Source organism: Glycine max, chromosome 20 (assembly GCF_000004515.6).
Source record: "Glycine max cultivar Williams 82 chromosome 20, Glycine_max_v4.0, whole genome shotgun sequence".
NCBI lineage: Eukaryota > Viridiplantae > Streptophyta > Magnoliopsida > Fabales > Fabaceae > Glycine > Glycine max.
In genome coordinates this window covers 45,591,516-45,605,892 of record NC_038256.2, presented here as the reverse complement: position 1 = coordinate 45,605,892, position 14,377 = coordinate 45,591,516, and the positions used below count along the sequence as shown (strand labels likewise).

The 14,377-nt window shown below is 32.5% G+C and overlaps 3 protein-coding genes across 4 annotated transcripts; all 3 read left to right on the top strand.

The window, feature by feature from the left end:
• The first annotated feature begins 5,331 nt into the window (after window positions 1–5,331).
• On the top strand, window positions 5,332–6,282 carry LOC100810390 (uncharacterized). The gene is made up of 2 exons (XM_003555517.5): window positions 5,332–5,584; window positions 5,761–6,282. Exons 1-2 carry the CDS (start codon window positions 5,472–5,474, stop codon window positions 5,990–5,992), a joined length of 345 nt encoding a protein of 114 aa, XP_003555565.2. The 5' UTR covers window positions 5,332–5,471; the 3' UTR covers window positions 5,993–6,282.
• A 1,363-nt stretch (window positions 6,283–7,645) lies between these two features.
• On the top strand, window positions 7,646–10,256 carry LOC100809857 (exosome complex component CSL4). Its single transcript, XM_041013470.1, has 6 exons — window positions 7,646–7,785; window positions 7,888–7,962; window positions 8,042–8,130; window positions 8,411–8,495; window positions 8,617–8,723; window positions 9,652–10,256. Exons 1-6 carry the CDS (start codon window positions 7,756–7,758, stop codon window positions 9,740–9,742), a joined length of 477 nt encoding a protein of 158 aa, XP_040869404.1. The 5' UTR covers window positions 7,646–7,755; the 3' UTR covers window positions 9,743–10,256.
• Window positions 10,257–11,014: 758 nt separating this feature from the next.
• LOC100797094 (uncharacterized) lies at window positions 11,015–13,846 on the top strand. Of its 2 annotated transcripts, NM_001254211.2 has the most exons (9): window positions 11,050–11,320; window positions 11,470–11,529; window positions 11,659–11,706; window positions 12,018–12,150; window positions 12,270–12,346; window positions 13,020–13,118; window positions 13,216–13,286; window positions 13,369–13,459; window positions 13,548–13,800. In NM_001254211.2, the coding sequence occupies exons 1-9, from the start codon at window positions 11,093–11,095 to the stop codon at window positions 13,662–13,664; spliced, it is 924 nt and encodes a 307-aa protein (NP_001241140.1). In that variant the 5' UTR covers window positions 11,050–11,092; the 3' UTR covers window positions 13,665–13,800. The 2 variants fall into 2 exon arrangements, with proteins under 2 accessions (XP_040868995.1, NP_001241140.1); XM_041013061.1 differs by having other exon boundaries at window positions 11,015–11,320; window positions 11,470–11,706; window positions 13,548–13,846.
• Window positions 13,847–14,377: the final 531 nt, after the last annotated feature.

The following is a 14,377-nucleotide window of genomic DNA, read 5'->3' as shown; positions in this document are numbered from 1 at the left end:
CAAAATCCTCTTGTTGACTTTCTACCTTACTGTTGACCTCTCTCACCGATAAGTTATTTTGCAATTCCTTAAAAGTATCAGCCACTATGTGTTCATTCCCTTTATTTTCTATTTGCACTACTTTAGACCCTAGAACATACTTCAACTTAGGCCCTTTTCCTATTCCATTTTGAAAGTTGCTATTAGTCTCATTCCCATTAATGACAAAATACATTACCTTTTAAAAAGTCATAGGTTTAAATCTTATCAAGATTCTTTCTTATTGTTCAGTGTATTTAATCCTTTGTTGCATAAGTGTCATGTTAACAACTTACATAAGCACCACATCAATGTCAATATGTCATATTTAACTTTGAATGATTAACTAACGGAATGACTAAAATTGTGAAAAATAAAAAAAATTGAATGTCTTGATTTAAAAATAAAGAAACCAAAATTACGGATTTAAAATTATAAGGAAAACTAAAATTACGATTTAACTTATATACGGTAAGCACGATATGTTCATATTTTTTATTAATCACATTCAGAAATTATCACTTATGATACCATGTTAGATTTCATCTTAAAACCAATTGGCATTAAGTGAAGTTGCCCAACAGATATATAAGCCGCACTCCAAGGATTGAGGCAGCCGATGTGGGACTTGGGTATTTCCCAATTCTTTGTGCAGAATGCAGATGGCCCCTACAGATTTCATAATCTTTCACTGCCTCAAACGTGTGACTTTACTCTTTACCCAAATTGCACAAAGTGTATTATCACCTACTACTTTAGTTTCTAAAGTTTCTTCCACTAATGTACCTAATACCTTTTCAGTTTCTGAAATAACAACCCCCAGTTCCAACACCACATGGCACTACAGATTGGGTCACCCTCACTTAGTAGTTCTTAAATCTATTTTTCATCATTGTAAATTGTAACACCATTCAGCAATAAAATTGATGTGATTTTTGTTCTGCTTGGTCAAATCTCGTCGCTTGCTCTCTTAATCTTCTACTGCTAGTACTAATTAATTAATTATACTGAGACTCTTGAACTAACTTTTAGCGACTTGTGGGATCCTGCCCCTGGCCTACATCACCCTTGTTGCTCACTCTAGGTATACTTGGATTTATCCACTTAAGCTCAAGTCCAAAGCACTAACTATTTTTCAGCAGTTCAAAACAATGGTGGAGGTCTAATTTTCCAAGAAAATCAAGTCAGTCCAAACTAATTAACTGGGGTGGTGAAAACAGATCCTTCTCTAAATTTTTAACTGACCTTGGCATTTTTCACAGAATCATTTGTCCTCACACTCATACCAAAATGACACATTATTTGAATGGGCCTTACCCTCTTTGCTGATTTAAATTTCAGGATCATGCATCGCTGTCATTTGCCTCATTTATATAGACTAGCCTTTGCATTTTTCATCAAGAAGGTCCCCTTCACCAAACTCCTACACCTCACCAAACTACCAAAGTTCATTAATGATTAATCATTTGTGAAATTACCTGAACAGGACCAGCAGCTTTAAGGGGGTCCAATAATGCCTCCCCAACGAATTGCCCATCAGTTTTACGCGATTATACACTGAGACCACCAGTTCTACCTTCAAGTTCATTTACAGCGTGTTTGGAACCTCGGTGTGAAATCATGGTAGCCTTAAAGCTACTCTCTGGTGTGGTGGGAAATCATGGTGAGACACCATGGTTTTTGAGTCCATACTGCCAATCCAAGCACACTGTTAGAAATGTAGGAACCATAAAGTGATCAAGTAATCTCAAGCCTGCCTAGATAGCAAAGCAAAAAAAAATAAAAAATAGTTAAACAATGATAGTTCCAAGACAATCATAACACAGCCAACTCTCAGCATGCAAAGAGCTTCGCCACTGATGAAAATGCAAATTCATAAGGCTCAATAAAAAAAAATGAGTGCAAAGGATACACATTGGCAACGACTATTTTCAATGAATATCTGTGCCCATCCAATATATATTTTAAGTCTAAAGCAAATTTTGAGATAAGACCTTGTTAATTTAAGAATGTGGATTAAATTAAATTTGGTGAGAATTAATATATGTAGAGACAATCTATTTTATGAAAATTAATGACTAATTTGATTTTTAAATGAGAGACAACTATTTACATCATTTTGTTAACATATGCACCTTTTTTATTTTAGGTCCAGTCCATTGTTTTTGAAGTTCAAAAAAATAAAATTGATGGTTACACTTCTTCTTTTATATATGCATCCCTGTCACTTAGGATGGTGACTAGGCCCGTCATGTAGTGTTGACTAAGTCTAAGTCAACTCTTTGACTTTGAAAAATATATATATATATATAAATAAAAATAATTATACATATTAGTAAATAGTTCTTTATTTTATTGTATTTCTTTATTGTCTCTATCGTTTATTCTTCAATGTGATTTTCTTTTTTTATCATTGTCTAACTAGTTAGTTTAATTAATAATGCATTGTAAATATCTGGTTATGCATCTTATTTTCCTCACGTTTCAATCTCACATCCTTAATTACTAAGTGTACTCCTTACTTCTATTCTATCATTTTCTATTCTCATTCTATTTATTCGATTTCCTATCATTATATCAATTTTTTTTTTACAAATCCACATTAGCATTCTTTAGTACACGCTTACACTTTGTACACTCCATGTTGGATCTCTAACTTGTTTGAATTTACAAAGTTTACCACAAAATTAAAGTCTTTTCTAAAAAAGATAACATTCTCAAATAAATAATCTTTCAATGTTACACCTACTCCATACTGGTTTGTGACTTGCTTGGTAGTGTTTTAATAGAGTGTGAGTAAATTTTGTAAAAACTATGTTGAGTTTCCGACTTGTTTGACTTCATAGAGTTTATCACAAAACCAAATTTTTTTTAAAAAAATAATAATAAAATGAAATCAACCACGCAATTTTTTTATTTTTTTTTACAAAAAACTGCTTAAATCTGATTTACATATAAGTAACTTTCACAAGCTCCTCAACAGAACTTAATAATATATATGGATATTTAACATAGTTGGCTTCAGCGATATGAGGAATCAATTCTGGTTCATCAATTTCCCTCAATGATAGATTTATTATCATTGCTCAATGGAAAAGTACAACCTCTTGATAATGAATTATTATTATTATTATTGCCCAATGCCTCAATGAAAGATGTTGATCTCAACTCTATAAATTAAACTTAACAAACCAAAGGACATATTAAGGTCATGACTTCTAAAAGTACGTACTAGAGAGAAATAGACCAAAGACGAAAGCTTTTCAAAAGGAAAAGCTTCATGACTGTGATTAAAGTATTTTTTTTATTGACAAAAAAATTTGTTTCTTTTAAAAAAAATATTTATTCTGCATCTCTCAATAAATTATAAAAATTTATTTTTCTAAAGGTAAAGTAACACAAACTCGCAATTAGATCCACGACAACCGTTGAATAAAAAAAAAATCCATGACAACCAGCAAAATTAAGGAAAGTCAGTATATAAATGTAATCAAGCATGTTAATGAATGAATGTAAATACAAGAAAAAGACGATTCATGACAATTAATTTGAGTGGCCTCCCTGACCCAGTCCACCACCGAATTACGATGCTACCGACCTCCAAGCAAGAGAAAAGGCATCTGGGTGTGGGTCATGTTTGTAGCCATTGCATTCTGTGATGTTTCCATTTTAGAACATTCTTCTCAGTCACTGACAAGTGTTTTGTCTCCATTATGTCAATCCTTGATCTAAATTATCAGTTGTCATAATCTAAGTTTTTATCCCATGAGTGGGCACTTGCTGAAAAATATATTCGCAGAATAGCAGTTTGGAGCACGTTTTCAGCTCTCCTTCCCTTTATATTTGTACTACATTAAGGGAACTATCATTGTGTTCACCCATACAATATTTTTTAACTTAGAAGTAAAATTGTTAGCTCTCGTAATAATCAACGGTTCCATTCCATTTAGAGCACTGTACATATATATATATATATATATATATATATATATATATATATATATATATATATATATATGGTAATAAATTTATTAAATAGATTTATTATTAGTGTAGACTGTAGATCAGTAATCCAAAAATATTTTTCAATTCAAGATTTAAGGTTAATGATTTTTTAAAGTTATTTTAATCTTTAAGTATGGCATATAAATTATTATTTTCTCAACTATTATATTATATTATATTGTAATTTAATGGGTTAAATCTACAATGAATTGAAAACAAATAATTAAATGAATATATAATGATAAAGATAAGTAGTAAGGTAGGATCATACTTTAAATTAAAATATCTTTATAATAATAATAATAAATTGTTCTGATTTATTTTTAGTGTACCTGTATAAATACAACTAGTATGAGAGATTATTGCTCATATTCATCCCACCGCACACCATATCCAATCTATATCTTTATCAAAAGCTAGTTAGTTTGCATGTTTTGTGTTAATAATTATTATATATTTTAATTTTGTTATAAATTTTTAAATATTTAAATAATAATAATAATTTAAATCGTGGAAAAGAATAAAAATCTTAATTGTGGCTAAATTTAAAAATATATATCAAATTAATTAATGGGTATGTCTCTAAAAAGAACTAGTTATTTTGTTTGTATTTAAGGTTATCAAATTTGAGAGTTTACTTAAACTCGTGAAAATTTTATAGAATTGACTCGTGGACTCAACTCATAGATTTGTAAAAGTCCATTTTATATAAAAATAATAACAAAACATCTATATATAACATACCAATTAAATATTTCAATAATATAATAAAGCAAAATAGTAAATCATAAATTTCATAATACTTAAATAACCAAATCTAGTAATACATCATTACTAGATAATAACTTGCATATTTTATAGTAGTGGTAGATCATGTTCATTGAGGCATTGATATTATTAGAGAATAAGAGTTTGATGTTATTAAAAGTGAGAATTTTTTTATTAAGGAACAACACACCAAATGAAGATATACTAAACATTAAATAGATAGAAAATAACCCAAAATGACTTATATTTTGGTCTATTTTTTTTAACTTGTTGACTTGTTATTAGTTGACTGAATTTAATTAAAATTTATAGAATCTATACCTAAAGTCTACTAAAAATAAAATTTACACACGAGTCAACTTATAAAGAATAAGTGAAAGAGTTTAAGAGTGAGTGAGAGTTTGATAATCATGCTTGTATTACAATAATAAATTTAGAATATATAAATTTATTAGTATATTTGCAAGTCATTTTAAAACCTACATAAAGATGAATGCAACTAGTTGATCAGTTAAAATTCCATTTCTCTATCTCTGGTCAGTGCCCTTTTTTTATATATATAAAAAAATCTGAGCAGCAAACCAAGTTAACCAACCACTTCTTTAACCAACAGTTTGATTCTGGACTCCTGTGTGTGTGTGTTTTTCTCTTCTCTTGTTTTCCTCTGTTCAACTTCTTTTATGTCCATGGCATCGACATCAACACCAGGGTCATCTTCAGAACTAACTATCACAGTTGAACACAATCCTTCCAAATCACGATTATCAGAGCTGGGTATAAATTGGTGGCCCAAGTGAGTGAACAAGACATATCAATTTAATTGATCATTGTTAGAGTCTTTTTCTTTCTTTTATTGTTTGCCTTTCCCTTTATTAGGTACCTTAATTATAACAAGATATATCAATTTCTTCTTAACTATGCATATATTAATCAATGGATCCAATGAAATTGTTTTTTTTTTTTTTAAAGATGGGGTTGTCCTCCTGGGAAATTCATGCTCAAATTCGATGCCCAAGAGACGTGTTATTTGCTCAGAGGGAAAGTGAAGGTTTACCCAAAAGGTTCGTCTGAGTTTGTACAATTTGGTGCGGGGGACCTTGTCACCATACCCAAGGGACTTAGTTGCACGTGGGACGTATCCATTGCAGTGGACAAGCATTACAAGTTCGAGTCTTCTTCCACTACACCATCCCCCGAATGATTGTGATGAATGATGATAGAGCTAAAGAATATTTGACTTTTTGTTATTGTTTATCGTGCTTAATATTCGTTAGGAAAAGAAATTCTAATAAAGGCTAGTTATTACTAGTTACTATTGGTTTTGTGAGAGATAGATTTTCAAATTAACGAATATATGTTTGGGTTATAATATTAATATTTCTGGTTAGTTCAATGTTCAAAGTTCTCCTTGCCTCTGTATATTTGATTAAAAAATGTATAACTAGCTAGAAAAGAAAGAAGGAGCATGCATTTGCACCTTGTGTTTCAGGATATATGCATGCATTTTGCATGCTGCGAATGCTTTCTTTGACTGGTCAGCTTTAAATTTTAGGCCATTTATTATTCCAGTTATTTACCCTCATGCAAGGAAAAGCTTGGGGCTTGCCTTATTTTATCGGAAATTAAATCCAATAGCAGTACCCGGAGTAATTTGGTTCATAGAAAAATTAAGGAGGTGAGGTTCGCTGACATGTGAATCCTATAGCTATAATAGCTACCGTTGGAGTTTATCCGAACTAGATGCTTTGGAACTGTGTAACGAATAATGATGCTCCTCCTTTAGCTTTGATCTTTTTGCATGTGATTCCACAACCACGACCTTAAAAATCTCAGGCTTTATGACATGTGCAAAAATATACGAGGCAAATGTTTCGCGCGAATCGATGCTCAATGTGCTGACCCAGATTTGCGCCACTGATGTCTAATTTGACCCTTAGCACCGAATAAAGGTTACCCCATATCTACGTGGGTCTTTCTAACTAGTTTCTTTAAATTATTAGTTAATAAACTAAAAGAAAAAAAATACTTATTTATAAATCATATAAAAAATTATAAATAATATAATTTTTTTGTCTTTAAACAAAAATATTTCTAGCTTAAATTTCTTAATCAATATTTTTAAAAGACATTAGTTAGTATTTTTCTATCTATATCTATATGTATCTTTGAGCTTATTTGTTATTTGCCGGTGCATAAAATTGTCTTTAATTTTAACGATGGGATGCCTCTAGCTAGGCCTAGGGTTAGAAATGCGTTTTGTCTTTTTACGGATGGATGCCTTCTGAATGGGAAAATTCAAGGAGCAGTGAAAATTTAATATTGGTCTGTGTTGTTTTCTTTCTTTTACGTGTCCACTTGATTTCGATTCTACGCATTGGAAACGGGAAAAACACATGACATAGGAAGCACTCTGAACTTAATTTCCTCAAAATAAATATTTCTTGCTGTGGTCAAACGAGTTTGACCGATTCTTAACTATAATTAACATTTTGATTCTTGTAAGATACACGTGTTATTTTTAGTTCCTGTAACTCTTTTTTTTACTTAATTAAATTAGTTCATGCAATATCAGATTTTATTGTTTAAAATTTTTATTCATGTTATTAGTTAGTTTTTGTTCACTTGTGATGTGATTCGCAGAAAACTCTGCTAGTATGTTTCAAAACACGCCGAAAATAGAAGAATCATGTTTGGCATGTTAAAGTTAAAATTATTAACTTCCGAAAATCACATGTAAGTAAAACACAGAAAATCAGTTCAAAACGAAAAATCAAACACATTATACATTGGTATAAGCATTAATCATCCTCTTTCCCTTCTCTAAGGAAAAATATAGGCATTAGCAATGTTTGCTTTTTCTCTACTTGTGTTGGAAGCGGCGAAGAACGTCGTTAATGGAAGAAGAAAAAGAAACAGTGATGTTAACACCGGGGGAAGTGTTGGGTAGAACCAGCGACATCAAAGATGGTAACACCGTTTACGCCTTCTGACCCGGTAGGGTTTTGTTACTAACTGCTCATCCCAAATAAACCCATCAAACAACTTATCTGCTTTGTTTGTTAGTTTAATTTGAAGTTGAACTGTAATCATATGCAGAGACTGACTGTTGAAGTAACTGGTCACAAGTCCCATGGACCTGTTCCACAGCCTGGATCTGTCGTCATTGCGCGGGTATATACCTATGGCTACGTGTGCTCTTTTCCTTACTCTTTCTTTGGCTTGAACCACATGTTTTTTGCTTCTTTGTTAGGTCACCAAAGTGATGGCTCGGTCCGCTTCAGCTGATATTATGTGTGTTGGACCAAAGTCTGTTCGAGAAAAATTCACTGGCATCATTAGGTATGTTGTTCTTATACCTTCCAAGTTATCATTTGTAGCTTTAGAGTGACTTGACTTTAGCAATTACATTGGAGGAACGAAAAGGAAGCGAATGATTGAAGGAATTGTAATGTAGTCATTATAGGTCTTGTATGCTTAGAGTTTCGTTATCTTTTGGTTGGATTTACTTTATATATGCATGGTTAACTCTATGTCATGACTATCGTTTTGTTTGAATAAAAGTTTTATGTTTAAAAATGTTCTGAGTGTTTATAATTTATAATTCTTATTTTGATGACAGGCAGCAAGATGTTAGAGCAACTGAGATTGATAAAGTTGACATGCACTTGTCTTTTCATCCCGGTGACATTGTTAGAGCTCTTGTGGTATTATTACTTTCTTTTAAGAGTTTTAATAAGTTGATTTCAAAATTTCCATAATGCTCTTGAATCAATTGGTTGCTACTTGTTATTTGAATACCACCTTATCTCAATCTGTTTTTGTTAGCTTTCTCTTGGAGATGCACGGGCATACTTTCTATCTACTGCAAAGAATGAACTTGGTGTTGTTTCTGCAGAAAGCATTGCTGGTGAGATTTTGCTAATATTCTGGGAGTTAAACCCTTATAAGTGGTTGTGGTTGTAGTTTGTTGCTAGTTCCCTCTAGTATGTTAATGTTAGTGACTTACGTGATTGCTTTTTTTTTTTTTTTTTATTGCTCAGCACGTGATTGCTTCTTTATATAGGTTGCTGTGTATTACTCAAGTCTAGTTTATTATGCGGAAGATATCTGTTTTCCCTTTTTCTGGCTATTCAGGTTTTTCTTCTGCATGTTTCTCCTTGGGAAGGGACACAATAAAAACAAAAAGTGCATTTGGGTTTGCAGGAAGCTCCCTCTAACTCTTCATGTTTCTCCTTGGATTCTTCGTGGAATATTTTATCTTGGATGATAGGTCTAGTATTACTAAAGCCCAAGGGGATAAATACATATTTAAATTTTATGAGAATTATTTGGATGTTCCCCACAATGTGTCCCAGATATGAGTAAATTGAATCAAATTGTCAGCCAGCAATAGGTTTGACCTTAATAGGGCTTTGGGCTTGTGATGATTTTTATTGGAATCTGAATTAGCTATGAATGAAAGGACCCCATTAGAGAAGATATTATAAATGTTTTAGATTCTACTTCAACTTTAGTCTGGTGAACACAGCTTGAAGTTTAGCTGTTAAGCTTTTAGTGCATTTTCACATTAATTGCTCCAGTTTGTTTTACGTGCTTATTGCTGATTCATCTTTTTTATAGCTAGTGCTGAAATAAAATCTAATAGTTACATTATAAGTTGTACAGTTTCATCGGCTGAGCACCTATCAGATAGGGATTTTCATCAATGCTGGGCAATATTGAAATGGTTTGTTTCATTTAAGAATATATGTAACTATGACACGTTGTGGAATGATGTATTACATATCATTTTGTCTTTTCCTAGAAAATACCTTATTGAATCAACATGTGCCTCAAATGTGTTGTACATTCTCCGTTTAGGTGCAACTATGATCCAGTAAGTTGGACAGAGATGCAGTGCCCGTTAACTGGTCAAATTGAGCAAAGAAAGGTTGCAAAGGCTGCAAGCTGACTAGAATGCTTCATCAAGCTGGAATCTGTTCTGTTTTGTAGAAATATACTAACATGCATTGTTGTCAGGGTGAGAAATTATAGCAAATCTGTATTTTACATTGCAAGTTGGCCTACTTTTAAAGTAGCACAAATGCGGGATTTTAATTCACTCGTGTTATGAGCAGGATTTTATTTATTCTTTATTGTATTTTTTCAATTTAAGGCTATTGATTACTGTCATTTTAAGACATGGTTTAATTTTCAACTCAGTTAAAAAAATAGTTTAAATGTTGCTGTCTTGCATATGAACTTCTCAAGACGTTGGACCTTGATTGGTGGATTGCTGCTGCATCTTATATGTAATCCTTTTTTCTTCCTACTGCATTATTATTATTTTTTTTTTGTTGAAAAGGAAGCAAAAACAAATGACAAACAGAAGACACTTGGATCACGATGATAGCAGGATTGAGCCGTATCTTTGATGATTTGTTTGTCTTGGGTCTCATGTTTTAGAAGTACTCGAAGAGCCCAAATTATTGCATCGTTATCTAAGGGACTCTGATTATGCAGTGGAACTTTTAACTTTCATACTCTAATTTCTCATTCTCATTAAAATCAATTGACACCCCCATTATAAATCAGTATCATTTTCCATCCGTTCTTCATCAGTGCGGCGTTGAAGTCGAGATTTGCGATAATTTTTGTCTTTTATTCGTGCAATGAGTCTGTACTTTGTATGTATCAGCTACAGGCCAATCTGGCAATCTCTGGTGAATTGTAGCCATTCTCCACTTTCTCCCATGTCCAAGCAGAATCACTACACTGCTGGTTTCCATTGCGTATCACATCCATCAATTATCGCTTGCCTTTATCTCCATCCTTACGTAATTATGCCAATTTGTTTAGACACATTATTGCCGATAAATTGAATTTGATTATACTCTGGAAAGTTACACTCAAGTAAAAATGAAAAATTGTCTTTATTTTTTTTTAATTATTAGAGATTAGAGATGATAGTAATTTAGTTAAATGTAACAGAAAAATAATTTTAAATTAGCACTATAAAAAATTTTACATCTTTCAATTATAATTCATTATATTTAATAAATTTATTCATTTTTATGATAATTATTTTAAAAATCTTACTAAATGATTTAATTATGATTAAATGTAATTAACAGTAACCGTTAAACTGTAAATATAAACGTCCCAAATACAACAATTGAGTTTTGTTATTACTGAAAAATAAAAATAAAAAAGACCCATTATCCACTAATAGATAAGTCACATGCTAATTTAAAATTTTCTATCGGAATTTCAGTGGCCAACACTGAATTTCATAGCTTGAATCCAAGTTGGGAAGAAAACAATGGTTTCAGCTTCGCTTCAATTCTGGTCTTGGATAGCACCTACTCCTATATCCCACCGTTACACCCATAAATTTGCTTCCCTAACCTCACTCAAATTAGCCACTCCTGTTTCTTCTACTAATACCGTTTATCTTCCCAAGCCTCTAGTTGTGCGTTTTGCTCTAACTGAGTCCGACTCGCCCAAATCCATAGAACCTGACCCTCAAACTCTTCTCCAAGAAATTGCTGTAAGTCGTTCATTTCCCATGTTTCGAATTTAACGTTCTCTTCTTTAAACCTTCTGGGTGGGTTCCAAATTTCATCTGAAATACAAAATATTACTTTTTTATTTATTGTAAATTTTGTGATTAAGAGTTCATGTGCGTTTACGCTGCAGGACAGTTTTGATCTTCCTTCCGATTACTTTTCAAAGCTTCCCGGCGATCTTCGATTAGACGTAAGTTCCGTGCAATGCTTTGCTGTGTCCGTTCTCAGCATTATCATGCAATCGTTTCCATTGTTAATCAATAGCAAATTAAAGATGCTTCCTTGCTCTGAATCGTGTATGTTTCTCAATTTTGTGAAGCTAAACGACGCGGCGTTCGACCTTTCAAACGGACCTGTTTTAGATGAGGTTGGTACTTACTAATTATTACTAGCTACAATTTGCAATCACAATTCAGATTCAAATTAACATTGAGTATTACAACTTACAATGCTAATGGTTGACCTGGCCTTCTTAGTTTTTTATTATGTTCATCACAATCAATATATTGGTGGATGCTATTTTGAAGCATTTCATTTGAGCTTCACATGTATGTAACCTAGTGCTAATCCAATGATTGTCTCCTAAAGATTTCTCTACTATGTGTGTCTGCTGTATTTTCCATTCTGAAATAGTATAATGGATATATTTGTTTAATGGAAATGAATATACTTTCTCAGTGTGGCCAAGAGTTGGGAGAGACTTTGCTGAATCTCTCTCGAGCATGGGAACTTGCTGACACATCAACCTCCCACTCTTTAGTGAAAAAGCTCCCTTTGATTGAGGCCAAGCTGACGGGTTATGCCAAATCAGGTAAATCGATGAGAAAGTAATTGATGAGTTTTTAATAGAACACTTCCTCCAAAAAAAACCCTCCCCTAAAATTATAAAGGATTTTAGCTTGAAGATGTCTTTGTTCTTTTGTTGCTTAGCACTTGGAAAGCGTTTGGTATCTGCCGGAAGAAGGTTTCAATCAATGGGACAGTATGGCCAAGGTGAGCTGCAAAAGGTATTTACTCTACTCCATCCGTGCTGGTGGTTCTCTAACTTCCGTTATAATTTGATGTAATGAGAAAATGATTGAATTTTTTTGGGGAATAACTAACTGTTATCCGTTCAGAATGAATGGTTCTGCTTTTTTCTTGTTTCTTTTCAAAATTATTTTTCTCTCTGAAAACATATATTGTATTGAAATAAATTTAGGATATCATTATATCAAGCTATTATTAGGACCAAAAGAGGAACTGGGGAACCATAAAGTACTTCACTTAAATAACTTTTTAGGTGTTATATTTACTTCATAGCTTAAAGTGTGATTACTAGGTAGCATTTGACATAGCTATTTTTGGGCTTTTCTTTTCAAAAGAAGTCAGGACAAACACAGTTTTAGATAAACTCTTACTAATAGAAGTAACCTTTTTTTAAAGAACAAAAATATGGTCAATTGAAGCTAATTGAAGAAGCTTCTACTTTTAAGGAGAATAGAACACCATAAAAGCTTGGCCAAAGATTACCTAATCTCAGGACATCAACAAAACACACTAGTAGGAATCTAATTAGGTCACCTCTACACAAAAAATGGCTAAACAATTACATAAATACACAGAATCTATGTCATCATAGTTGAAATAGTGATTTTTATCTTAGTAATACTGATATGTTGCAATGTTTAACCATCATAGATTGCAAAAGCAATGATTGCAGCTGGTAGAGTTCTGACTGCTAGTTCAACGTCAGCAGTGATAGTTGAAGAACCCAAAGAGGAAGCTAGGGTGCTGAAAGTCTGTAATTATTCTGTCTCTGGCATTGGCAAGTTTTATGTAATAAGAAACTATTACTTTGGAAATGCAAAATTAGTAACATGGTTGCCAATTGCAGTTTGGAGAATTGCAGGTTGAAGTAACCCCAGATAAGGCCAATATTGGGGCTGTAATTGGGTTTCTTTTTGGGTAAGTTTTCCAAGTTAAACTTGACTTTTATAAGAGGATGGAGACAAGGAAAACTCAATTCTTGTTTAAATTTGGAACATAGGATTCTTTGTTGGCAAATAGCGCGGGGAGTTCAAAACGTTCCTGACAGTTCATTGCAGTATGCAAATGACAATGCTTTGCTGCTTGCTAAGGTGCTTTGACATAACTTCTCACTTGCATCACTTCAACTTGTTTCTGTTGACTACTGGTTTCTGATCCTCACTAAATGTTCGGCTGCAGTCTTTAAAGGGAGCATTGCTTGCTATATTCTACTCCTCAACGTTCTTGTCTGCATTTACCTCGGTGGGACTTGTTCTACTTGGGTTACAGCTCAAATCAAAGAAAAATAAAGATTGAGTTCTAGGTGTGCCCTTCCCTCAGTTTTGCTTGTAAATGGAGTAGATGCACGGTCTACGTTTGTGAGTAATAATTGTATATTATTAAAGTATCTAACTCATCACATGGTTGTAAAACAATGCACATAGTAGCAATACTTTTGTTCAACTTGGACCTATCTAGATTTGGTTGATTTTCTTTCATCTTTCCTGCCAATTTTCTAACGTGGAATAGTATGTTTACTTAACGACTTCTGCTTTTATTCTCGGTAAGTAAACAGAATACCATTTGTTACATTGTTATTTTTTCGTTTGCCAAACTAAGAAATACTTGTGTTGAGGTTTATGAATTTGTCTAGACCTGGGAAGCCTGCTTAATTACGTATTCTATAATTTCTGTTTCCCTATGTACCACCAGTCATTTTGTCCTTTGCTTTGTCATGAATCGATGGTAATATACGTTGATTTTTAATTAGTTAATAGCCTAAAATCATACTAACAACATATATTCATTAAACTCAAATATTAATACTTAAAAAACTTTATCATTGAGAGCCTAAAATAAGAACTTGTCCTGCTTTATACTTGAACCAACTATGATTAAACTCAATTTTAAATTAACATAAAATAATTATGTTATGTATTTTATTTTATTTCCACAAGTATTTCTCATCAAAAGTAATCTTACTCAATGCTCACTACTTAGTGGGAGTCTAGCCTCCTTTATATTCAAAC